Here is a 26,314-nt window from a genome sequence, read left to right as displayed (position 1 = left end):
CATAATCACAGAATCACAGAATAGTAGGGGTTGGAAGGGACCTCTGTGGGTCATCTAGTCCAACCCCCCCGCCACAGCAGGGTCACCTACAGCAGGCTGCACAGGACCTTGTCCAGGCAGGTCTTGAATATCTCCAGAGAAGGAGACTCCACAACCTCCCTGGGAAGCCTGTTCCAGGGCTCCGTCACCCTCAGAGTGAAGAAGTTCTTCCTCATGTTCAGACGGAACTTCCTGTGCCTCAGTTTGTGCCCATTGCCCCTTGTCCTGTCACTGGGCACCACTGAAAAGAGCTTGGCCCCATCCTCCTGGCACCCACCCTGCAGATATTTGTAGGCATTTATAAGGTCCCCTCGCAGCCTTCTCTTCTTCAGGCTGAACAAGCCCAGTTCCCTCAACCTCTCCTCGTAGTGGAGATGCTCCAGTCCCCTCACCATCCTCGTAGCCCTCCGCTGGACTCTCTCCAGTAGCTCCTCATCTTTCTTGAACTGGGGAGCCCAGAACTGGACAGAGTACTCCAGATGAGGCCTCACCAGGGCAGTGTAGAGGGGAAGGAGAACCTCCCTCATCCTGCTGGCCACACTCTTCTTGATGCACCCCAGGATCCCATTGGCTTTCTTGGCAGCCAGGGCACACTGCTGGCTCATGGTTAACCTGTCGTCCACCAGGACACCCAGGTCCCTCTCCGCAGAGCTGCTCTCCAGCAGGTCCAAAATAATAAAGAATACCTGCTCAATAGCCTTCCCACTATCGAGTCTTCAACTCCGGCTTTTCACGGCATCAAGGGTTTTGAAGATTACCTCCTTTGGAAAGGTCATTTGATACCCTCAGCCTCAATGCTAGCCTCAAAGCACCAGACTTCAGTGAACAGTTGGTTTTCTCCAGCCTGGAAATTCCTCATGCTTGCTGAATTTTTCAGGATAAAATAGTGAAAACAATTTTCTCCTCTGCTCCTTGGAGAAAGAATTCCCCGTATCCTTTACCCACATGGCATGTGTATAAATATAATCTCCTTTCTCTTCTGGCAGCAATTCAAATCATGGGTTTTATTCTCCACCCCACCCAGATGGCATTTACAGAATCGGGGTGGGAGGGAAGAAAATCGGAGAGGAAACATATGAAATTATACAGGCAAGATTTAAAGGGGAAAGATAGATAGAAAAAATGTGCAGAAAACAGCTGGCTTCTTCCTAATTTGATCTTTGCAAAAATAAAGTTGCACAAGTGAGATCCACTAGGTGATGTATTTGATTGCAATTTGGTTGCAAAACAGGCTAATTTTTCTTACTGTAATCACTGTTTTCGTCCTTGGTCCCATCAATTGTACCATCTGGGTGCATCTGCAGGAAGTATTCCTGCTGGCTGAATAACCTTGTCACAATTCCTTTCAGCTGGGGTTCTGCAAAAAAAAAAAAAATAATTATTATTAGATATACCAAACATGCAGCAAGTAGCAAGAGATCCAATTTGCTTGGCTGCCATTAAGCCCCAAGCAGATAAGACAGCTTTCTGTGAGTCCTTTCAAGTGTGGTTGTAAAATATTCATATATACATAGATGTACAGGCAAATAAAATGGAGATCAGATGAGCAGGTAAAACGCAATGCATAGCTGGTGCAGCAGAAAGTAACAGACTTATGGAACATCGCTTCACTGAAAGTTACCTACCAAATGAAAGTCTTTAGACAGTTTATGTATTCTAAATATGCTACTCGTTCAGAAGAACATTCACTAGCAGTGTTACAAGAATTTGCTCATTGTTTCATATTCTGCCTATGAAGCCAACTACCTTGCTTTCTGTATGGTTGATTTGCTCTTGTGTGGTTCCAGTTTTATGCCAGTGAAAATCTATTTAAATCAATGGTATTAGAGGGGTGTAAAAGCAAAGTAACCAAGTGCTGAATCAGGCTGCATGAATCCAACTGTGTGGGACTCAGGGAGCAAAATCCTGAAAGGAACAGATGCAAGACACCTCCAAAAATGACCTCTGAAGCATTTACGGGCACCTTAAAATGCCTCTGTTTTAAAATCTTGCATCTTCCTCCCTCCCAAAACATGCGCCACATACTCTGGTAGATGCGAATCACTCCTTGCCCCTAGCAGGGTCCTTTCCCAGCCCCTGCACCTCATGAGCCAGCCATGGACCAGCTACGGGCTCCCCTATTGCCTTAGCAACATTTTATACCTGTGCTGAAGAAAAGCAAAGCACAAGAGAAGCCAGAAACAATTTGAACTCACATGACAGAGGTCTGCAGCATTACTGCCTGTCTCCCTGCTGTCCAACTGATCAAACACAAATTAAGCAGTCAAAAATGAATTAAATTTTAATCATGCGGGTCTTACAATTTGTCACAGGCATTGCTTCTGGAAAGCAAGCTAGATAGCTACATGTGAACAGACACTAGCTGGATGGCAGAGATCTTCCTTGTGTGACAGGAGTTTCTAGTGTTATATGACCACCCACCAAAAGTAAATAAGACTTAGTTATTGCTGGCTCAATAGACAGGAAAAAATCCAATGTAGCATACCAAAATCTTGTCAGCCTCCCGCCTTTCATGCCTCTAGTGAGGCTGTTTAATAAGCCATAGTCATTATATAACTCCGGTCACGTTGCATGTTAAGTGTTTCCATTAGGAGCCCCCGTCTCTAACGATTTTGCACCACGCTGTACAACTTCCATTTGAGGACAGCACTCTGCACAGGCAAACCCCCTCGCCTCTAGCGGGGACCTTGGATGCAGACAGGCTGCAGGTGCAAAGGATTTCAGCTTCAGCAACCCCCCCAATAGCCAGGGGAGAGTCAGGTACTATTTTATAGCTACAAGTCACTGAATAAATCAGTATCAGCTGGTTTCCATGCTGCCTTAAAAAAGTGATTTCATAGCAACCACGGTGTTGTAGACTGCAGGCAGGCTTTCCCCAGCAAGACTCTACTCTAGGACAGCAAATAAGTACAATTGTACTGGCCATTAACAAAGAGGTCACGTCAGTCAAGCCAATATATATCAAACAGACTTAGATGAAGCTAAGTGTTTTGCTTTCTTCTTACCGATATGAAATATCTGTTTTGTTGAATGCAGAATCTTGATTTAACATGTTTTTCTAACAAGCACATCACAGCTAGAGGAAATGAAAAGCTGTATTCTCAGGCACAGATGACTGCACCACTCCCCTTGAGCCGGTCCCCTTCCTCTCTTATCTAATACCACAATAGTAAAGGCACTAACAGGCACTCTCTGATACGAGACCAACATTTCAGTCCCTGAATGAGTCTTAGCCTCATTTTTACTCACTGGTTAAATTTTAATGCTTAAGTACTTTGCACAAAATGGAAGAGCTCCCAGCAGGAGAAATTCAGAAGATGCTCCTGCAGCCTGAGGCTTTCTGCGTGCTGGGGAAAGGGGGAGATCTTGTCTTAAAGCCCCACAAGGATAAGAGGAGTGGAGATAAGCAGAGATAAAAGCTAACCCTGACCTTTTCTCCTTTCTTGGGAAGATGATTTGGCTACAGGGCAGAAGGCCCTTTTCTTCTTCAGGATGCAAACTATACTTCAATCATGCAAATAATTTTGGAAGGACATGAAGACCTCACCCAACTTTACTACACAGCCTATTGAATGAAATATAGTGCAAATCTGCTCATCATTAGTAGCTCCATGACATATTTATAGTTTATCCAAACAGCACCTAAGATCCCCTGAGGTCCCTCTGCATCCATGCTATAGATGCAGATGCTGTTGCACCAGAAGGCCAAGTGTCACCACAGTAGAACACAGGGTAAAGCCCCAGTGTCCCTTTTTGTTACTGATCTAACATAAGCACGCAGTCAGGTATGATTCGAGCTTTAACATCTGCCCTCTTCATAATTCCAGGCTTTTCTGAGTCAATGCCTGCCTAAGGACAGGTTGGAGGAGAAATCTTACCTGACGTGCTTTTTTCCTGACCTGGTTTTGCTGAAGTTTGAGGCTCATGCCCAAACTCAAAACAAAACTCAGGAGAAGTGAAGCAAAGAGCTCTAAGCTATACACAAAACCACCTTGTTCCTCCTGGCCCTAACACAGTCTGACAGCAGCAGTGTTCCTGTCTCTCCACAGCAACACAGATCCTCTTCTGCAGGAGCATCCCTGCTCCCCAGACTCATTTAAGAAGCAGTGCCAGCAAACAAATGATTTTTCCAGACACCAAAGGGTCAGAAAGCACTTTGGAGACATACAGATCTCCCCTTTTCTGGTTTCTGCATTTCCTTGGGTCTTTTTCTACAGGAGAGATGCACTAGTGAGCAGCTGCACCTTTGGGTGCCTAACTGAATTAAACATAAAAGCAGTGTAGAGACATGCGCAACCAGCACCGAGTTCTCTAACACAGAGCACAGCCCAGAATGATTAAGGAGTTGTCTAGGCAAGGTGTGATTTATCTCACCTAGTACAGGGATGCCTACACCTAAACCGGGCTCCCTGTGCATCCCAAAGATCAACAGGCAAGCCAGGCCACATCCATATGGTCCTGAAGCCACCTGTATCTCCCCACTGATTGCAAAGGGACCAGCTCAAACAGACAGCTACACTGGTAACAACCACCAGCAGAAGAGCTGCTCCCTACCAGGGGACCTCCTGTCTCACACCTGGGCAAAGTGGGATATTGGGATTTTTCATTCATACAGCAAACAATGTGACTGAGAGGCCTACAGACAAAATTTTAGGTGAAGGCAGCTTTTAACAAGGAACAAGCATTTACCGATCTTTCTACCCAAAGCTCACTACAGAGTTGTTACCCGAAGAGCGAACCGTACATCACAGGACAGGACTTTTCCTGCTAGCCCAGAAGCAAAACTCTGCATGTGACTTTTACACGACTCCCTACCTTTGTTGTATCATATATTTTAACATCACTTCCTCCATCTACAGAGCAATTTTATCAGACTTTTCCAGCACTGCTATCCCTTATGCTTCAGCAATCATACTGAAAACTTCAGTTTGTAGAAAAATCTCAAAACCAGCAGGTCTCCGTGTCAATTAAGGATGGTGGGACACCCTGATAAGTCAGAACAGAAGGCAGAAACACAATGAAATAGATTGAAAACTTTTCACAGTTTTGCAATTAAAAAAAAGGAAGAGAACAACCCTTTCCAGCAGGCAATATTCCCAGTGCTTACTGGAGCACTGGGGGTAAAAAAAATTAAAATAAAACCCCACAATCTTGATACTTTTATTTGTCTAAAGTTCCCTCAAGGACACTGCTCTAGGCTATGATCAATAAGACAAAGAAGCAAACCATAAGAAAAGAAAAAGAAAATGCAACGCAGATAAGCACAAACCCTGCCAGAAGCATTTTCTTTCTATAATTCACAGAATTTACCAGGAATCAAACGCAAACCTACTCTCTGACCTCATTCTTGTACAGCAAGGAGAACTCAGATCCTCTTGTTTTTAAAGGAGCAATACTGCATAATGCACTTCAGATAAACCTATTCCTCCCCCTCAGGCTCCTCCATACACTCTTCTATCTTGCTGTAGGAGCAGCTTTCCCTGCAGAAATGGAACTGAACTAATGTGGACAAGACTTCAGCACCAGCTTAGTGTCTCCCTAAATACAAAGTCTAGTACTTCACAATGGATTTAAGAAAGAAGTTACGACTGCCTTGATCCCAAAGTACCAACTAAATGCAAGAGATTTCCATGCAGTGTATACTCCCAGTGCAGACCCCATGCTAGCAGAATTCCCATGTGATATGTAAAGGAATATTTTTACCCTTATTTTATAAGCAATACTGTTATGCTTTAGGATGCTTACTTTAAAAATCCTGTTCTGGTTGCTCATGCAAAGCTGCTCAGGGCTGGGGGTTGCTGGAGAAAGTTCAGTGGACCCTCTCCTCATGCAGATGTAGTGAGCTCAAATTATTCAAATGCAGTGCCACCAGAAGATATAGTAGAAGATCATGCCCAGGAAGCATCCCCAATGGGCACAGTCACAGTACAGAACATACCAAGAGTAGCAGGGAGCAAGAGCTAAGCCATGGTTCTGTTCCTGGTCTGCAGCATCTGCCAGGCTGGGGGCTTTCCCTAATGTGAAGGCATAGTCCTTAGCTAAGGACCCTTGTTTCTTCTTTGAGCAGTCATTCAGCAACCAACTCACTGCACATCCCCTGAAAGGCAATCTGCTTGCTCCCCTTTCCACAGGCCAAACTCACCAGCTCTGCCAGCCCTGCTTTTAACTTTATGAGACCCTTGACACAGCTGAGACTAAGTAAGTCATGACCTGACTGCTAATCTCCTTGTCTCTAGGTAAATGGTAATGTGATGCTGCCATTATTAATTTCAGCTGTCCTGTTGCTGAGCCCTAAGTCATCTCACTTCACCATCAGCTGCTGTGTTTCCTGCCTTACTGTACAGCTATACAGTGATTTTCACTCTCCTGGGGCTTGCCAAGGACATCACAAGTGCAGGGGGCTCACACATACTTTGTTTGGTCTCCAGGAACATGCTCAGAGAAGGCCAGGGGATTGTCCCCAAATTAGCTGCCCCCCAGATCACATCCCTCACCCCCAAACCACAAGCATTGCTAAAGGTATCTGCCGTGTGCTGTGGGGAAAAGAGCAAGAGCTGTGGCAGGGACACTGGCAGAAATGCTTCTTATCAGAAATATCACTGGCTCTTTAACAACCTTTTCTTTTAGTTCTGCTATTTGAGGTCAATATTGAACTCACCCCATTAACTGCAAAAGGGAGAACAAACAAGCAGGATAACTCCCCTTAATGCAGAGAGGACCTATGCGGTTATGCACCGGCACTCTATTTAGCAAAGCCCTGCTGAAGACATTAACCTTTGCTTATTCTCATCAGCAAAGCAGCAGCACAAAGTTGATCTGGCCACATGCAGCAGCACAAACCCCAGGGTGAGGAACTCTACGCTCTATCAAGTGCCTCGATCCAAGCCAAACCCTGTGCTCTGGAGCACCAAGCAATAGGGCACAACTCTGATTTCCAGCTGAGACTCCTTCATGGAAGGCAGTCTGCCATGGCCTCACTTCTTGCAATTCACAGAATACCTCTCGTTACGGCAATATGATTACCTGAGGCTGCAGCAAGCCAGACCCCACTTTGCCTTGGGCTGGGAAATCTAGAGGGACTCAGCAAGACCCTACTCACACCTTCCTCTGAACTCTCCGAGTTAATGGTAGGGATCTCAGGGGGGCTGCTTTTCAATAATCTCTTGAAAAGATGAAGGGCTTAGCGGCCTTCCACAGACTTGAGCCACTGGCTCCAAGGATTCTTGCAACTCTGGTTGGCAGGGAGGCCTCTGTTTGAGGTTGCTGGTGCAGAACTGCTTTCAAATCCACTCCAGAAGTTACTGTGCTGGGTGCCACTGGTACTCTGTGTTGGTTATGGCATAAATTCTGAAGCTCTGGGGGTTACTGTTCTCTGCACAACGAGCCGTCAAACATCAGAGGACTCTGCTAGCTCAGATGGCAAGCAGCCATTTTATATTCAGCAACCTGAAATGAGGTAAAAGGAAGGTACCTACTGCGTAATTTCAACAGGAGACTTGCCCATTTGTTTTCTGCACCAGAACATGTTCTGACTCAACACCTCTACCTGGTCTTCACACAGCAGGGCTGTCAGAGATGCCAGCGGCAGGCTCCCGAAACAGCCCCTCTGGTACCTGCGAAGGACTGGCAAACGGAGAAAGCATCTCCAGCCCTGATCTGAACCATGGCTGGGCATGCTGCTGACTCTCTTCTGTGCCTGTGCAACAGCTTTGCTGAGGATGTGGCTGCAAGCATGGGACCTGTAATAGATCTCAGGAGCATATTTCACCTAAATGTTCTTTAAACATTTGTTTATTGCAATTAAACATTTTAGCCTGGAATTTACACATTCCATTATTCTTATTTCCCCCATTCAGGCTGCAGCTGTCTTAATGGGAGGTTGATTTATGACTCACCCAACCAGCACTCAAATCCTTAACGCACCAAAACCAGCATTCAAGTCAGAGCGTAAACTGCTCCTAATTTACTTAGATTAACTCCATGTTTAAAATGTCACTGCAGAAACTGCAGTTCCCCTCCCCTGAAAAGGACAGGTTCCAGAATACTCGATAAGCCAAATAGTGCAAACACATGCAGACAGAGAAGGGCACCAAAATCCCTCCTTCGGAAGTACAGTATTAATGAAGGCTTGTATTAACTCACCACAAAAATGCACCAGTGAGCTCCATACAGATTACTATGGTGACAGACATCAGCACAGAACTTGGGGGGAAAGGGAAGATGAAAATCTGAGGGAGAAAAATGTTGGGTTTTTTTCCCATCCAGGAGCTTCTAAGTTCCCCAGGGTGTTTGGAGTTAAGATGAAGTAAGTGGCTGTCTTGAATTAAATGCATCACTGTTGGCAAAAGTTTAATAGCTCAGCTCACTATGATGACTCACTGAACCCACCCAAACTGGGAAGCTCAGGAATAACAGCACTTACAGCTATGCAAGGAGCTGCTGCCCTTGAAGATCAGGGGTGTGTTTGCCCCCGCTGAATGCCTGTCCCAGCCCTTCCAAGCTACGACCACGGCAGAGCGTGAGCCTTTAGCAGATGCTGCGTGTGGGTGTCTGTGACTGCATCTGCACGAAGCAGGTCAAAGCCTCCTCAGCCACACATGGGGATCCTGGAGGATACTCCAGCTTTGTCACTTGGGTGTGGAGGTAGGAAATCCTGCTGCAAAGTGCTGAGCATTTTCAGCTCCCACAGGAGTCAAAGAGTACAGAAAAGCACACAGGCAGAGGCAAGGAGGACATTTCCCAGCCCTACAAAATGTTTTCCATGGCTTCTGTGGCTAACCTCAGCAAAACTGTTTGGAGCAGAAGGATGTGCTGTGCCTCAAGGAAGCCTACAAGCAGGTGGCCTGGATGGACCGGGCAATGCAGCCTGTAGCACCCCGAGGAATAGGCAGGGAGAGGGCAAATGACATGCAGAGCTGAAGGTGAGAAGGTTGGACAGCATTTGCATTTGGATGCCTGCTCATGCTGCCTGCACAGAGGTCACATCACGGTGGGCAGCGGCAGCTGCCCAAGCATCAGGCGGGGCTCCCTGCAAAGCCAGGCATCCCACCTCACCTTGCAAAGCTGCCATGAACCCCTTTAGATACAGCCATTCAGCTTAACACAGGGGCAGATTGCGCAGGATGGAGAGATGTAAACACACTAACTAACTAATGCTAACAAATTTATTCCCGAGGTCTGTAACTCTGGGGGCACCAAACAGTTGATCCCAACTCCTTTCCTGATGATGCAGAATGCAGGCGATGCCCAGCTCCAGTTCAACGTGATTACAGGGTTAGTGTCACCCTCCAATTATAGGGAATTTATTTTGAGAGGAAAATGACTCTGAGACAATAGGGCTGCGCAGCACACTCATGTATTTACTCATCTCAAGTGCGAATCTCCACCCAGGGCTAATAACTACAGAGAGACAACTGGTGTTTCCAGGATGCATTACATGAAATAACAGGCTGTGCTGACAGGGATGGTCTCTGCATTTGAAGGACAAGCTTCCAAAAATGACATTTACCTAACTCAGAGGGATGATGGGCCCAAGCCGATGACAGCACCCATCAAAGCAACCGCCTCCTGTCACCGTCAGTGAGTCACTAGAGCAGAATGGCACCTTGTAGGCAAAAAGAGCATCCAGAGAAGTGATTTCCTTTCCTGTGCTGATGCCTGCAAGGAGGAATAGTAATTAGCCCTCCAGCACTGAGCACAGCTGCCTGCCTGCACCTCTCTACCAAGGAGCAGACATGTGCAAAGCTCTGCACTATGCCTGTTTTGCTCTTACAAAGATGAGTCCCTCCAGGGAAGTCTTATTTCTCACTTGTAGAGTAAGTGGAAAGGATGTGGTTTCACAGCATTGGCATCACGCAGGCTCTGCCATGTCAAGGGAATCAGCTTTACATGGTTATTAACACAAGTCCAAGGTAAGGGGCAGAGAAAGGAATCATCGAGCATTGAAAATGGGGGGTGCAACATGGGACCGCTGCTACATGTCTCTCCCAGACCCACCTTTTCGTAGGATCCTATGGATGGTACAACTTGGAGAAGTCACCCTGCAGCTCACTCGCTCCCCAAGCTCCTGACCCCATACAACAGCCACCTAAGGTCCGAGGCTCAAGGACAAAGAGGTCCAAAGTCTTGGATGGGTTTTCCTAGTAGGCAAATGCCAAACTGATGTACATGACATGAGCTACTCATTCTGAGCAGTCCCTGCACACAAGCTAAGGATGACACAGCCATCTCCAGCACTGCAGGGCCAAGACAGGTCCCCAGACACCACCACAGGTGAAAGCAATGGGTTGGAAAGTGGGAGAGGAGTGGTGGCCTAACTGCCACCAGTTATTTGGCACAGAATTGCTGACTATCTGTGGGTGAGATGAATATTTTATTAAAGAATTCAGAGTAAGAGCACCTGAAGTGATACACAAATTCAATCTCATTAACAGGGAAAAAAAGAGATCTGAAAAGGGTAAAAGGTTTCATTTTGTCTTTTGAGGCAATGTTTTGTTTGGAAATATAGTGGAAAAGAAAGATGTAAGAGAGTTGGAGATGAAAGTCAAAGTTTCATTTTAAGTAGACTAAAATACTGCATTGGATCTCAATCTCCTCCTTCCCACAAACTTTCTTTTATTTGAGCAGAGAACTAAAAAAATCAGTTCCTTGAACAACTGCACTCCTGGGTTTGTCTTCACCTCCCTCAGGACACAGTTTGTGTTGCTCTGTTCATCCAGTGTGTTTTACCAGCAGTCAAAATTTCAAAACATTTCACTTTAAAGAGCAATTTTCTACACCTCTATTGACTTGAGCTCTGATGAGGAGAAAGCCAAAGCCCGACAGAAACAGAAAGCATAAAGGAGAGATGTAGCGCTGTTCCAGAATTTACGCAGGGTGAGCTTTTTCAAGTAAGGGAGTTAAAAAAATGAACGAAAAAGAAGATGTAGCTACAGCTTCTAAGCTGTCATTTTCCAGCACAGTCAATGCCTTGGCTACTGAAGGTTAAAGCATGCTCATAAGTATGGATAGCAGAGCATGCAAGATATATTATTTATTTTGAGGAACACCCTGCAATTATTCCTGACATATTGTGTAATTAGCCAAAATTACAGCATATTCACCCAGAGTGAAACAGAGGATAGCATAAATATTATGTGTGAGCCCACAATCAAAGAGCGCATTTCATTTGGGTGCAGATGTGACTCCAAGAACCAAGCAAGTGTGTGCCCCTTCACAGGGGCTTCTCCCTGGCCCCCGTGGGCTGTGCCAGCTCCTGAGTGGGCACCCCCAAAGGGGAAACATCGGGAGTAAAATTCAGACCTTCCCCATGCTGGCAAGGATAGCTCAAGCACTGCACAAACATTTAGCAAATGTGTACCCCTCACCCTGCAGAGGTTTAGGGTTGAGGGATGCTTGAGCCCAAAGCTCATACCCGCAAAGAAGGGGCCACAGCTGTGCTGTCCCCAAAGAAGGTGGGAAGGCAGGCTCAGAGGATGATGCCTGGAGATGCCACTTGATGGGCTTTGCTGCCTGGGGCTGGCAGGAGGGAGAAATAGAAGAATAGCTCTGGCCTCTCCCCATGCTTGCAGTACCTCTCACCGTACAAAGAAAGATGGGGTCTCCCACAGGGCCACGCATCACCCAGAAGCGTCCTAAGGATCAGAAGTCCTGGGCAATCTTGTGGCAGAGCTTTGCCGCTTGTACAGTTAGAAAGGCTGTGTTTTGTGTTGTTGACTCCAATGTGCAGCATAAAACTTCTTCATTGTCAGTTAAGCAGATTTCTTTCTGGTTTCCTACAAAGATTTGGTCTGGTTATTAGGAAATTCTTTCTACCTAGAATTTGCTCCATGAGAAGATGTAAAAAAACCGGTTAAAAAACATCTGTCTGTGGAATGGACGTCTGGTGTCACTGCAGGGCTGTGGCTGGACTAGTCAACATAGGGGGTCCCTTCAAGCCTTGCTGCTAGGTCACAATAATTTGGTGACATTATCACACTTCTGAACCCCAAGTTTTTGAAGGGCTCCACAACAGAGTCCCCAGCTCCCCTCACCTTGACGTGCCCTACGCAAGTCACCAGATCACTAATAGTCCTCACATGAGCAGAACAGAATCATGGAATCATAGGTTGGAAAAGACCTCTAAGATCATCAAGTCCAACTATCCACCCAACACTACCATTCCTACTAAACCATATCCCAAAGTGCCACATCTACATGTTTTTTGAACACCTCCAGGGATGAGGACTCAACCACCTCCCTGGGCAGCCTGTTCCAGCATCTGACCACTCTCTCCGTAAAGAAATTTTTCCTAATATCTAACCTAAACCTCCCCTGACACAACCTGAGCCATTGCCTCTCGTCCTATCACTAGTTACCTGGCAGAAGAGACCAACACCTGCCTCACTACAACCTCCTTTCAAGTAGTTATTGAGAGCAATAAGGTCCACCCTCAGCCTCCTCTTCTCCTGACTCAACAGTCCCAGCTCCCTCCGCCGCTCCTCAGAAGACTTGTTCTCTAGACCCCTCACCAGCCTCGTTGTCCTTCTCTGGACACGTTCCAGCACCTCAATGTCTTTCTTGTAGTGAGGGGCCCAAACCTGAACACAGTACTCGAGGTGCAGCCTCACCAGTACAGGGGCACGATCACCTCCCTATTTCTGCTGGCCACACTACTCCTGACACAAGCCAGGACCCCCTTGGCGTTCTTGGCCACCTGGGCACACTGCTGGCTCATGTTCAGCTGGCTGTCGACCGGCACCCCAAGATCCTTTTCCGCCGGGCAGCTTTCCAGCCACTCCTCCCCAAGCCTGTAGCATTGCATGGGGTTGTTGTGATCGAAGTGCAGGACCCGGCATCTGGCTTTGTTGAACCTTATACAGTTGGCCTCAGCCCATCATCCAGCCTGCTGTTCATGCCTGCCATGGCACTGTGATTTGTGCTATTCTCAGATGCTAAATCTCTCCGCTTCCCCCATCAATCCAACAGGCCTGGAAATACTGCAGAAACACCAAGAAGGCTGTCACACAAAAAAAACAGGCTAGGGAAATGACTACACCGTTCTTCCACACTGCTCCACGCATCTAGGAAAGTAAATTCATTAAAATATGAAATTGACGGAACATGCTATCAACAAGCACTTGAGCAGAAACTAGTCACTTAAGACACTTGGGGAGGGTAGCTGGTCCTACCAACACCAGCTCACAGAATAGCCCTGGGGAATCACTGGATGGCAACTCAGGGTAAAATTTGGGTCCCAGTCACGCTGCAAGCATTCAGTAGCACCAGGCAAGAATGTCCCCTTCTGCTATATTATTCCTCATGCACTCCTGCAGCATTGTCCAAAGGGATGAGAGGTGTGACACTTCTTTATTTAACAGGTAATGAGCCTGTGATGTGGAAAAATTAAAGCTTGCATCAGTTGGGTTGTATTATAAGAATTTTTTTGCTCACTGCACTAATGCATCTCAAGTCTTCCTGTAGCAGTTTGCAAGCATTTTTTGACCCAAAATTATGACATTACTGAATTTCGACAAATCTTGCACAACACCCAAATGCATAAAGAAAATGTACTGCTTGTGCCACTCTGGTTTGAAAGAACATTACACTTCAAAGAGCAAGATCATCCTAAAAATAGCCAAAACCCACAAAGTTCTTTCTTCTTTCCATTTGCTTTGTGAAAATACACCTTTTTTTACCTGCAGAGTGATTTTAATATTCCATCTGAACCAAAGGTTTCCATCAACCTAATGAAAACACTCGTGGTGTGAGGATGCCACCACTTGCCTCGCTCCATCTAAAGCTCTTTTAAATAAGGACGGCATTTCATGGTTCATATCTCACTACAAACACCTCATTCCCGATGTTGCGTGGCCCTGAGGACTTCAATGAGATAGCCAGGTTCATTGGCCGCCCCGTTGCTGTCTCGGGAGAGAGCTGTAAACAGCGCGCTCCCTCCCTGGGGATGCGTGTGCTCAGGATGACACAGCGCAGATGGAGCGAAAACAGAAAATCTGCCTCTCTGACAGGTCTCCAAACACAACTCCTGCTCCTCCAGCTGCCCAGGACCCACTTGCTGCCTGAGGGCCCAGGGCAAAGGAGCTCCCAGACTTCACCTGGTGGTTTCTAATCATTCAGGAGCTGCTATCAGGCTCTAGCTCTAAAATCTGAAAGTTACTGAATGGAAAGTAGAGCTGTGTTTTTGAAGAAACAGAGACAAAAACAGTAGAGAAATATTTAAGGAAGCCGAGAAAGTAGGAGTGGCACAGAAGGAAACAAAACAAAAACCAAACCAAATGTTTATAAATTTTTAAATAACGATGCTGTGTGTTAGCCAGCAGGCAGACCCCATAAGGAAGAGCATAAAACCAAACCATAAAAAGCCAGTAGAGAACTGGTGGTTATACTGTGTGCTCTGCCAGCCCTTTTAGCCACCATCACAGAAAATCCTCACAGGAGTGTGATGTTGGTCACCAGAGGATGCCCTCACAGATGGCTGCAGATCGATACCGGAGGCGGAGGGTGCAGGCAGCCAGCAATCCAGACCCGGATCTGGTTACAGGAGCCGTGCCAGGGGAAGGACCGCTCGGGAGCGGGTGGACCATCCAAGCCCCTCGCCTGCCAAGGTGTGATCCCTGCATCTCCTGCAGCCTGGTGGCTCCCAGGTCCCCGGGGAGCATCGTTCAGCAACTGCCGTGTGCTTCCCAACCCCGGGCTGGTCCCTGGAAGCCAAAACCACTGTGTCTTTTTGCTAATTTCTACTGCTCTTCAGTTTTCTGGAAGATGAAAACTGACTTTTTGCAGCCTGACTTCACTTGCAGCAATCCCATACTGCTTGACCTTTTGCAAACAGTTTTGCTTTGGGGAATGAAAGGAGTGTATTTATTTGGCAGTTCAGGCAATATGGGTGGCAACTGCTAAGCAAAGAAACTATATGTGCAGCCAGCAAGGGGAGGGGACTCCAAACTATGCTGTTCAAAATAAATATCAATTAAGTGAGCATGTTCTATTAACCCCAAGACCTGGCTCCTTTCTTCCTTCTTTTCAATCCAAAATGCTTAAATATTTCAAGAAAGGAACGTTTCAGGGGGTTTTTTATCTTCATCATGACCGCGATCAGCTTTCAGCTGGGAAAGAGGAACAAGTAACAGAATTCTATTGCCTCTCTGTGGATATTTTGCCAGTTCACAGCATGTAGCTGTCCACCGGATGTAACACGTCCCCTTAACAGAGCACGCTGCTGGAGGGAAGGTGAGACAGGAATGCCGCGGGGAGACAGCTCTGCGCAGCGTGCTCCATAGATGCTGCAGTGGGATGGGGGAGAAGCTCAGTGCTCTCTGTCACCATAGCGGCTGTATCTAGCCCTGGATCTTCATCCTCAAATCCAGCCCCTGCCGTTGGAGGCAACCAGCCTTCTCACATCTACCCTTTTCTAACATCTATCAGTGGAGTCAAGCACTCCAAACACAAACTATTCGCACTGAAAAGGCCCCAGAAAGAAAGACAGGGAGTGCAGGCAGGCGGCAGCAAAACCACTCCCCTCCTCTCACCACGGCTGCCCACCTTCTGGCCAGAGACATGCCACAGGTCCCCAGCTGAGGGCTTCTCTTTAGGAACAGGATGGTGCCACGCACCACCCAAAGTAGAGTTCATCCTTGTGCTCGGTAACATGGAAGGAGAAGGGGGCACTGACGCAAGGCAGACTCTGCAGGAGGTGTACCTTGGGCAAAATCCCCCCCTTCCTCGCATGTACAACTTCAGGTACAACAGATGCATGTGCTGCCGAGAAGAGCAAGGAGCTGCTATTGCTACCTCCCCCTTTGCCCTGACCCAAGCCAGGGTCAGCACAAGAGCTCAATACTCCTCCAGACTTAGACCTCTGCCAGGAGCAGCACCAGCCTGTAGGGCATCTCCCTAGCAGGACCCCAGGCATAGCAGCACAGTCACCTCCCGGTGCCACTGGGGAAAGAGACAAACCCAAAGCCGCAGAGCAGATGCAGGAACAAAGCTGCAAAGCCCCATTCAGTGATGATGCCCTTTCCAGCATTAACCTCAATCTTGCAGTCTAGACCACTCCCAGGGGAAAAGGCAGAGACCAGAAATGCCCAGAGCCACTGCATGGAGCCAGCCTTCCTCACTGTCCTGACCCTTACACCAGTAACCTGCCAGTGGCTCATCCCTGAGGACACTAAGAGCTCTCTGGAGTTGGCTGCCCTGAGCCATCACACTGCCTCCAAGCCCATGGTTTTGTTCCTCAGCCACCTTTAGCCAGGACATGCTGGAACGAGCACGGGACAGCAGAGGTGTTGACAGGTTTCAGGGTGCATCCAGCTGAATTATCTCAGCAGCCATGTAAGCTCCATCAGTGTTTCAGAAAGCCCCAATTCAGTACGTGGAACAAGCATGCAGATACTTGTCTGTGCTGCAGCGTGGGGGCTGGAAAAGCCGGAGTAGTCTGCCTGAGCAGTGAATACCACAGTCGTGTTCCACAGCTCTCTAGGAAGCTGCCTTCTGGTTTGCCATTTTAAAAATGTGTCGTAGCTGCTATTTTCAGAGACGGCACTGTCAGGAAGCTGTAGTCCTACAGCCATGCTGCAAAAATTCAGTGTCCACGTTGACTCCCCTCAAAGCACAAACCCCTCCTTTAAAAATTATTTATTCCAGGAGCTCCCGCTAGCGGTGTTCACTGCGTGAGGGGCACAAAGCGTGTCTGTGGCTCTACTGCAGCTTTCAATAGAGATGCAAAGCAAAACCAGCCTCCGGAAAGGCCAAGTTATTTCAGGATTCTGCTACATGTCAGAATAGGGCGAAGGTAAAAAAAATAGATGTAGTAGTTTGCTTTATGCCCAGAAAGGATAATGTATTAATATGGAGAATATTGCGTTAGCTAGGGAATAGAGATGAGCCACGTATTAAACAGGAGAACAGAGTCTAAAGGTACTGTTCCCTGACAGACTGCAGTGTGTGCAGCCCAGGTAAAGGGTAAATGATTTTGGTATAGGTCACTTCACAAGAGACTTCCATGATTAAAGCACAGCAGTAATGCAGCCATGCAATGCTGCTAGAACAGAGCACAGGAAGACGGAGCATACGGAAATCTACATCTATTTAAAGGTTAGTTCTCTGGAGCTGCTTTGCCTGTACTGCTCTCTTGGTCACCTTCTTCTGCCAAGCCACGGAGCTTGCAAATATGAAAGAGATGTCTATCTCTTACATTTTGCTTGTTAAAACTCTTGCTTTGATTTTAATAATAATAAATCACAGCTTGGCTTCAGCTGCGCGGGAGTAGGAAACCCCCAGAAATAACGTGCACATGACTGTTCAGAGGGATGGATCAAATGGAACAAATGCCAGAGGGATGGAACAAACGCCTACCTGGCCACCGTGCTATCTGGCAGTTCATGGTGTGCCTATCTGGGGTAGGAAGGGAAGGAAGGAAGACAAGCCCAAGTGAGTTTGCACTTGCTCCTCAAGATAGCAAGACTCAAGGCCACGTTTGTCTCTCACGGGAATGAGATTGTTACAATGTCTTCAGCTCCTGTGGCAGCTCTGCTCTCCACACTGCCCAAGTCAAGCTGTTATTTTTTTGTTGTTGTTGTAGATATCTGTTAAAATATGCAGTATCTGGCCTACTGAAACTATTCTAAAATCGTGATGAATTCAGCAAAGCAAGGAAGGAAGAAAACTTTGTTTTCACTTCAGGATTTTTGGAACTCAAGCGTCTGTTCTTTATTTCAAAGCATCATTTCATTTAGAAGTATACCTGAAAGTTAAAGAAAAATACACATATAAAAACCCTCCAATTGAAATTGCACATTTTTTTTTTTCCCCAAAAAGAACCCAGTTATATCAGTCAATGATAAACTGATTTATACGGATCTTTTATTTTATGGGGAGGAAAAATAATCACTCATGAACCTCTTCTTATCCTGACTTTTCCATTTGGCTGGTGACGGAGAAATCAATCATTTGTATTGCTCTAATGGTGAACCTCCTCTGCTGGCTAATGATTTTCACTGCTCCCACAAGCACAGCTACCCCTGAGGCCATGGGGAGAGAATATATCCATCCCTCTAGGAGCTTGGATGACTTCCACAGATTTTCTTGGCATCAACTATATCCAGCCCAGAACTAGTACGAAGTGGCTTACTGACTGACATGTTCACCCACAAGCTGTGTTGCTAAGTGGGCTGGCCGCTGAATTTTCCATGCTCTGGAGTAAGCCAGGAGCCTGCAGTTCTACCCCTGATTTTAGAGCCAGGGAGCTCGGGGTTGCTGTCTGACCCCCCCAGTAACTGAGCAGAGACACACACCGTGACAGCCACCACATCTGCAAGTCACGAATGTGTGTGATACCACCCCCGGGGATCAATTTGATAAAATGAAACCCATCTGCTGAGCTGTCACGAGCAGGAGGAAGCCTTTTTCCCCTCCTGATTATTTCAGCATTCATTAGCACTAGCGGGTGCGGAAGGAGTTTACAGCACCAACAGCAGACCTCACCGACAGACTGCCCCAAAGAAGAAGGACGCACACCCTCAAGCCTGTGCTCCTTCCCCTTAATGTTATCTAGGTTCATGCTTGGCCGCTACTTGGAATACATACCCTCATCTCAACTAGTACTTCTAAGAGCTCTTGCTGACCAGGCAATGCCAGGATTTCCAGGCATTTCCACTCCCCCGAGCCACTCAGAGATGGGGCACAGCACCAAATTCTGCAGAGGAGCTGGCAGAAGAATGTGACGGACCCCCCTTGGCTGGGCACACACCCAGATACACATACATATGCTATGGAAAAGTGCTGGGATCCAGCCCGAATCCTACTGCAGACAGTAGCTATGCACTGAGATAATGTAGCCGCCACCAGGACACTGCAGCAACAGAGGGGCCGAATTCCACAGGTTAGGCATGAACTACTCCATAAAAGCAGGCAAGGACTACAACAAATTTAATGAGGAGCTAAAAAAGTGTTTTGTTCCATGAGCGTCAATCATCATTTTCACCCTGCATGAAATCAGAAAGGACTTCAGGATTTAACTCGGGGAATTTAACAGCTTGCAGAGATGACAGACTTCTCAAATGTTTTAAATGAATCTCTGAATGAACAAAGTCCTTCTGCGTCCTTCAACTAAAGTTGCCCTTATATTTTAGTCATACTGCTGCCAAAATATCTACATCTGTATATTTGAAATTCCAAATCTTCATTTACTATTCAAAATAAGAAGCACCGCAAAGGGAAAACATGTTTTAAGTTACTGCTTTATTTCTATGTATGAGCTGTTTTCTTCACTTTCGAAGAAGCCTTTAGACCTCCTTAAGGACAAGCATCCTTTTCCTGGAGAAGCACAAAATATATATCAGATGGGGGGGGGGGGGGGAACAAAAGGAAAAAAAAAAATCCAGAATTTGTTTTCTTTTTCATGGGGTAAAAAACCTGTTTGAGACTGAACTCTGCATTCTGAGCTGGAAACTCATCTACGGAAGCAATGCCTGAAGGGATGCAGACAATGCTATGCAGTGCCTGGCACTACCTGACCCAAAGCTGCCTGAATTCAAATATGATTTCCCTCAGTAATGACACCCTTTCAGCCAGCTTCACTCAGGTAAAATTCCCACCAGCCCCTACAGATGCTGTGCCTGATGCTCCAGCCATTTTCCCTTCACGAAAGGCCCCCAGAGCCCTCAGATTCGCTGCTCAGTGGTCATGGCATGATGGAAGGCCCCCTCCACCCCATCTCTCCAGGGTGAGCTCTGCCTGAGAAGACAGTTGGTGAAGCAATGGCCACAGCTTTCACAACCAAGCTGGACCCACCAGTCCAGGGCTTCCAGTCTATTACAGAACAGCTGAAGAAGGGATGCAGAAGCCGCAAAGGGGATGAAGTCATGCAGAGAGAGCTGCTTTGTCTAGTCTTCTGTATTCACCTCTTGGATCTATCGTTCTCTGATGAAGGATCCATCTCTTGAACCTCCACCAAAAAGCCATGCCATACAGCAATTTCTTCTGAACCCTCTATCAAGTTACTACAGTCAGAGGAAACTATATAATTTAATCTTTCCTAGCTGTACTTTATACATAGAATTGTACAGGTGCTGTTCAACATACACATATTTTGCTTGGCACCTGCACAATTCCAGCCAATGACCTGCATTAACCCACAATAACGGGATTACGCCCATGTGTCCAAGTTCGGCCTAGTCCGCAGGACTCAGTGTCCTGATTTGGCCTGTCCTAAACTGGCCAAGTCACAGCTTAGAGCCAAGCACATGCAAGAAATATAAAAGAACATAGAGCGTGCATGCAAGAGAGCTGTCTTTGCCTGTTGAAAAGGCAGACGAAACAAGTGCTCGTTTTACAACATGGTGCTTATTGCCACCAACAAATGAGATGATTCTGCAGTGTTTTCCTGAGGAGCTAATGGCTCTGATTATCCAAGATGTCCCTGCATGGACCTGGTTCCTCACAGCTAACCAAAACCTGTGACTACTCATGCCCACCGCCGGGTGAGCCTGACTTTCTACCGGGTGCGAATTCTCCCTTCCCATGTGAGAGCAGTATTTCACTCCTGTTTCACACAGGTTGCGAAGTGGAGCACAAGGTGCCAACCGGTGCAGAATAACTCTGCTAACACACATCTTTACTGAATATTTTAGTTATACCACTGAGCTGCCTATTAAAAAACACTTAATTGACATAGGCTCACACGATTACTTTTACAAAAGCAAAGAGCAAAGGGAACACGAGCCACCATCAGAGTTATATTTGCGTAACGGTGCAAATTGCTACACCTCCACTGTTGCCGCATTGGAACTTCCCTGGCAATGAGGGGCCCAAAGCGCGGCGTGCTGGAACGCACATCGGGAATTAGGTCTCTGTGTCAGGTAACTGCTCCACGCCTTGGTCTCGCCTTCTGTAAAATGGGGAGAATCCTTCGTTTGGTAGAGCTTGTTGAGTGCTACAGATGAAAATCACTCTGTAAATGCGAAGTATTTTTACAGTTACTCCCCATAGCCATAAAATGAGGTCATGTTTAAAAAGGTAAAATAGTTCTGCTAGCACTGTACCACTTCCAAATGGGATTGTACCCCTTCTGAACACGGATGTTTCTCACGTTCCTTTCACTGACTGGGAAACCACTGAGCCAGCATATCATTAAGTACACATAATCACCGGGCTTGTGGGTCACTGCACAATGCGTGCACATTTCTTTAAACCAGTTTCAATTCATTTGCATGTCATTTTCTATGCAGAAGAGCGGCTCTGCAATGAATAAGTTATCTGGGCACAATACACTCCCTGAATAAACAATCCGAGCAGCAGCAAACCGAGTGGCTTGCTGCCTTCTGAGCAGCACACCTGAGTCCAAGAATAGGATGTACCAGTGAAATAAATCTCTATTTAAAAGATGGATCTAGGCAACTAAAGCAAACACAGTCCACAGCCTAGGAAAGGACACTTGATTTTTTTTCAGAGCAACTTAATTCCTATACTTCTTTAATTTTATAAAATGAATACAGTACTGGCTACGAGTGATTGATTGACAACTTCAGAGACTGAACAGCTCTATTTTTACAGCACTGAGCATCATTGATCCTTCTTCTAAGTCAATAAAAAATCTTCCTTAAATCACTCTGGTCTGTAAGTTACTGAACACCTTCCTCAGCGTGAAAGCCCACGCAAGTTGAGGGAATTCTTAGAGTTCATCAATTCTTCACAGGCATTTAGTGAGTCCAAAGGAAGCAGAATTGGACCTATGCAGCTGGAAGTGCTGTAGTAGGACCAGCAAAAAGCCTCACTGACCACACCCTGCTGTAAAAGTCACCCAAACTTTAATGAGACGAAACATCTTGAAATCCAGGTAACAGGTCTAGACTTCCCAGCCCTTTAGTCCTTGAGGGACCTCATTCAATAGCAGATGGAGATGGGGAAGAAAGAGAAACAGGGAGAGATTTCATCAGTGAGACTCCCAGGTCCCACTCTTGATCCTACAGAGAATGATTCCTGAGACAAAATGACCACACTTGTTGGGCAAGAGCCATCTTTTGGTCTGTGCTCACAGAATAACTAATATATTGGATGGGCCAGCAAGCTACGAGTCATCATAACGCAATAAAAAAAAAAAAGCAACTGTTTTCCTTTCGACTATTTCAAGTCATGCTATATTTCAGGTATTTTGTGTCCTCTTTTGGTAACTATCTTAAAACAGATCATTAAAGAGTCTGGTTTTCACAGCCTAACGCCCCTGCATTGTAAGTCTTGAGGCATTTTGCTATCTAAATACAGTCCCTGCCCCATGGCCTGTGAATCAGGGGCACTAAGAGCAATCAAAGAGAGTAATTATTCCTTCCTCTTTGTCGACAACAGTAAGTGGCCTTCTATGCTGAGAGGCTTTCCCCCTAATTCTTTTTGTTCCTCACATGAGTACAGATCCTCAATCTACAGACCAGAAAAGCAGCCCTCAGCTAGCTCTGACACCTCGCTGTAGAGTCATGACTGACAGACTTCAGATGTGGAAAAAGGGCTTCGTGAAGAGACTAATCAACAACCAAAATATTAACTTATATGGGAAACATGGGAGGATTACACAGGTTGATGGCACGACCCTAAGAGCTGAGTAAACAAGTGTCACTCTTTTTAACCACGATACTAACAGACGCCTAAGAAGAGCACATGTTCACAGCAGCTTCTCAACCCAGTCGCTGTTTTCATACCTTAGTGGTGATCTATAGCAACGAAAAAATAAGGGAAGAAGTAAATATTAATTCTACTGAGAAATCACAGAGGGCCTGCCCTCGCCAGGTATTGAGTTCTCACACGTACCAAGGACGGCTGAGAGCACAAAGCACTCCTCAGAACTGAAACTGTGGGTGGTGGGACTTCATCGTGGAAATGTGAGCAACACGTACGCTAGGGCTAAAGTTTCCCACAAGGAACCGAGACTGAAAGCACACACACACACACATGAGAGAAAGGAAAGAAAGGAAAAAAAGACTACCCTAAAACGCATCCCTAGGTCCTTGCAAGCTCGCTGTTAGGTGCAACAGTCGTACAGCTGCCATCTGGAAAGCTTTCTGAGCTAACAAAATTCCCTATGCAACTCTGCTCGAGAAGTAGCACTTGGTGGATCTAGTTATCAAATGGCCACAATTCTAATTGATCGATTTCCTTGTCACTACGCAGAAAATAAAATGAGCCTGTTTGAAAAGCGTATCTACGGGGAGACGGAAAGACACGGTTCTGGGTTAAGCTTGCACGGATCAAGCCGCCGGGTCTCTCCGACCCGAGGATCCGCTTTGCTCAGGCTTCGGCAGCGGCGGAGGGATGCTGCCGGCTGCTCCGCGCCCACCCCCCCCTCCATCCCGGGGTGGCGGGGGGACCAGCCGCGACCCAGGCGAAAGTTGAGCACGGAGCAAGCCGGGTCCCCTCCCCCCCATCCCCACCCCTCCCCGGAGCAGCCATCCCGGCGGGTCCGGGGCTGCCCCAGGCCGGGGAGCGGGTCCCCACGGCCCCGACCCGCTGTACTCACCCGGTCTCCTCCTCACTGGCCTTTTCCTGCCGCTGCAGAAGCGCACTTTGCTGAAGACCCCCAGGACGTGCCTCTCGCAGAGGGAGCGCCCGTCCTTGCTGGGGCTGGAGCGGCGTTTGGAGGCGGACACCCGGTCGCTGTTGGACTCCCTCGCCTGCCGCTTCTGCCGGATCAACGAGCTGGCGATAGCCGCTGCCATCGCCGCTCATGGGCCCCCCCACGCTCCGCTCCTTTCCGCTCCTTTCCGCTCCGGGGGCCGCCGCGCTGGGGCCGAGGGACGGGGACCCCCCGCTTAACGCGCTGCAGCCCCGAGTCCCGGCGCCGCGGAGGGCTCAGCCGCCCAGGCGGAGCAGGGCGCCCGGGCTAACAACCATGGCCGGCCGCCGGACCCCGCCGCCCATGGGTCTGTCCGCGGGGAGCGCGGGCGGCCGTCGGCGAGACCCCCGCCCGGAGCCTTGTAAATCCGGGAGGCGGCCGCCCCGCTCGCAGAGGGTCCGCCGGCGGCAGCTGCGTCCGAAGGGGGGGTGGGGGGGTGCGAGGTGGAGGATCCGCGGGTCCCTGCGGCGCCGGTGCCGCTCCGCCCGGGCGCAGCCGCCGGCGAGGGGCCGCGGGATGAGTCAGAGCCCCCCCGGCCCGCGGTCGGCCCCGGCCCCAGCGCGGTGGCTCCGCGGGTCGGCGCGGCGGGGCTCGCACATGGACACGGCTGCGGCTCCGCTCCCGCGGCCGGGCTCAGGGCGAGCCGCGCTGCATTTGTGTTCGCACTCCTCCTCTTCCTCTTTTCCCCCCCTCCCCACTCCGCTCGCAGAGAGGGCGGGAGGGGAAGGGAAAAAGCAGCGGCGGGGAGAAGCACCAGGCCAGCGGACGAGCAAAAAAGAGGCGACACAATAAAATTAAATTAAAAAAAAAAAAAAAGAAGCGCCCGGGCCGCGGGTGCGGGCTCACATCGCCGCAGCTCGGCGCCACGGGCTCGCAGCGCCATGGCTAGCGCAGCTCCCCCAGCCCTGCTCGCCGCTTCTGCCCCGGCACCGGCTCTCCCCGACGGCAGCAACCCACATCGTCCGGCCCGGCGGGAGGCCGCGGAGCGCTCGGCACCGGGGCTGCCCCGGGCCCGGCTGTCGCGGCGGGAGGAGCGATGCGAGGCGGCGAGGAGGAGGAGGAGGGGGAGAAGGGCGGGGGGGGGGCTGGGTGCGGCGGCTGCTGCTGCTCCGTGCCGGGCTCAGGATGCTCCGCGGTGCCGCCCGACGGCGGAGGGGCGAGGAGGAGCCGAGCCGCGCCCGCCGCCCGCCCGCATCCTCCTGCCCGGCTCGGCCCGGGAACCGTGGGGGTGGGGGGGGCCGAGGCGAGGCGGGGGGAGGAGAGGGGAGGGAGGGGCCGGGGAAGCCCCCCAGACGCCCACGCCGTGCGGGGCGGCTGCCAAGGCGGCGGGGAGCCGGGCGGGTCGGTGCCGGCCGGGAGCCGGGCTCCAGGCTCGGGGAGAATTGCAGCTGCTCCCGCTCGCCCTGCTCTACGCAATCCTACGTGATCGAGGTTCGGATGAGGAAAAACCGCGCAGGCAGAGCAAGGCAACTGCAGCTCCGCGGCGTCTCTGCCCCCTCCGCCCGGGCAGCCCCCGGGCCGGCCCGCCGCCCCCCGCGGGGACCCCGGGCTTCCCCCGAGCCGCAGCCCCGGCCCGGCCCCTCCGAGGGAGCCGCCTGCGACCTGCGCAGCCACCCCGGCCACCTCCTCGGTCCCTGCCGCAGGCAACCCCGAGCACCCGAGGCTCAGCCACCGGGCATCTCCGCGGCTTCCCCCGCTCCTCCGTGCGGGCGGAGGGAGGACGACAGCCCCCCCCGGGCACCCCGAGGGCCGCGCTGCCCGGGGGTCGGTGCCTCGCCGGGGGAGCTCCCGGTCTGCCCCCGGTCTGCCGGCCCCCGGGAGCTCTGCTGGGGGCAACCCGCACGGCCCGGCCGGCTCCCTCCTGCCTCCAGCCACAAAACTGCGCTGAAGAAGATTGAAGATGCAGAAAATCGGTCTCTGGTTACCCAGCTCAGTGCCTGCTGCCGCTGCCCTAAGAACGGTGCTCTCCGGATTTCAGGTTCGACCTAGAGTGTACGTACGGGAGGTGGAGAGCAAGATACCTGGGGCAGCGTGCAGCGGTCAGGGTAGAGGGGGGGGGCTCTCAGCTGGGGAGGGGAGACCTGCCCCAGCTACGCTTCGGCGAGTACCAGCAGCAGGACGAGACTAACCTAGTCCCGAAGCTGTTGGGGTGCAGCGTGTACCCAGCTGAAGAGGGCACCTCAAACAAATTGGGGGTTCCCCCCCTGGGAATTACCAACTTCAGCAAGATGATCTTTGTAACTACTTCCCTGCAAGAACTTAATCTCTAAACTATTACAATGTATCGGGAAAAAAAAAAAAAGGCAACTGAAAAAAACACCCACTATGTCCAGAAAAATTAAGTAAAGTCTGGCATTGCTTCCTGACTTTCACTCTTAATCCCCATGCATGCAAAACTGAGGTGGAATCAGGTTCTCTAGCAGAGAACAGGGGAGGAAGACACTCGAAACCATTCAGGAGATATAAATGCTTGGCTGTTGATCTCTTTTTAGCTGCTGCCAACTTTTTTGAGCAGATTTCACTGTCCCAATCAATAAAGATTTTTCTTCCCTTTCCTGTAGCTAAAATGCTTCATATTTTAATTTTCTCTGCCGGATTATTTCACTTGACATCAAAGAATGTTGCAGTACAAGGTACAGGCATGGCCTAAAGAAAGCTGTTTGCAATCAGAGAATCACT

At 49.0% G+C, this 26,314-nt stretch overlaps 1 protein-coding gene across 2 annotated transcripts in view; it reads right to left on the bottom strand.

Moving 5' to 3' along the window:
* The window catches only part of FGF12 (fibroblast growth factor 12), a 241,538-nt gene that overhangs the window by 83,036 nt on the left and 132,188 nt on the right, over positions 1-26,314 (bottom strand). Inside the window, exons 1-2 of one of the 2 annotated variants that reach the window (XM_075418078.1) lie at positions 23,540-25,004; positions 1,286-1,396 (exon numbers count right to left, since the gene is read on the bottom strand). In XM_075418078.1, coding sequence (XP_075274193.1) covers positions 1,286-1,396; positions 23,540-23,738 — 310 coding nt within the window. In that variant the 5' untranslated portion in view covers positions 23,739-25,004. Of the gene's footprint in view, positions 1-1,285; positions 1,397-23,539; positions 25,005-26,314 lie in introns of those variants that run through there. The other variant, XM_075418080.1, reaches the window with a different exon arrangement.

The sequence above is a fragment of the Opisthocomus hoazin genome, chromosome 4, assembly GCF_030867145.1.
Source record: "Opisthocomus hoazin isolate bOpiHoa1 chromosome 4, bOpiHoa1.hap1, whole genome shotgun sequence".
Taxonomy (NCBI): Eukaryota; Metazoa; Chordata; class Aves; order Opisthocomiformes; family Opisthocomidae; genus Opisthocomus; species Opisthocomus hoazin.
Note: the sequence above shows the minus strand (reverse complement) of the source record. Positions and strands in the feature narration are given on the sequence as shown.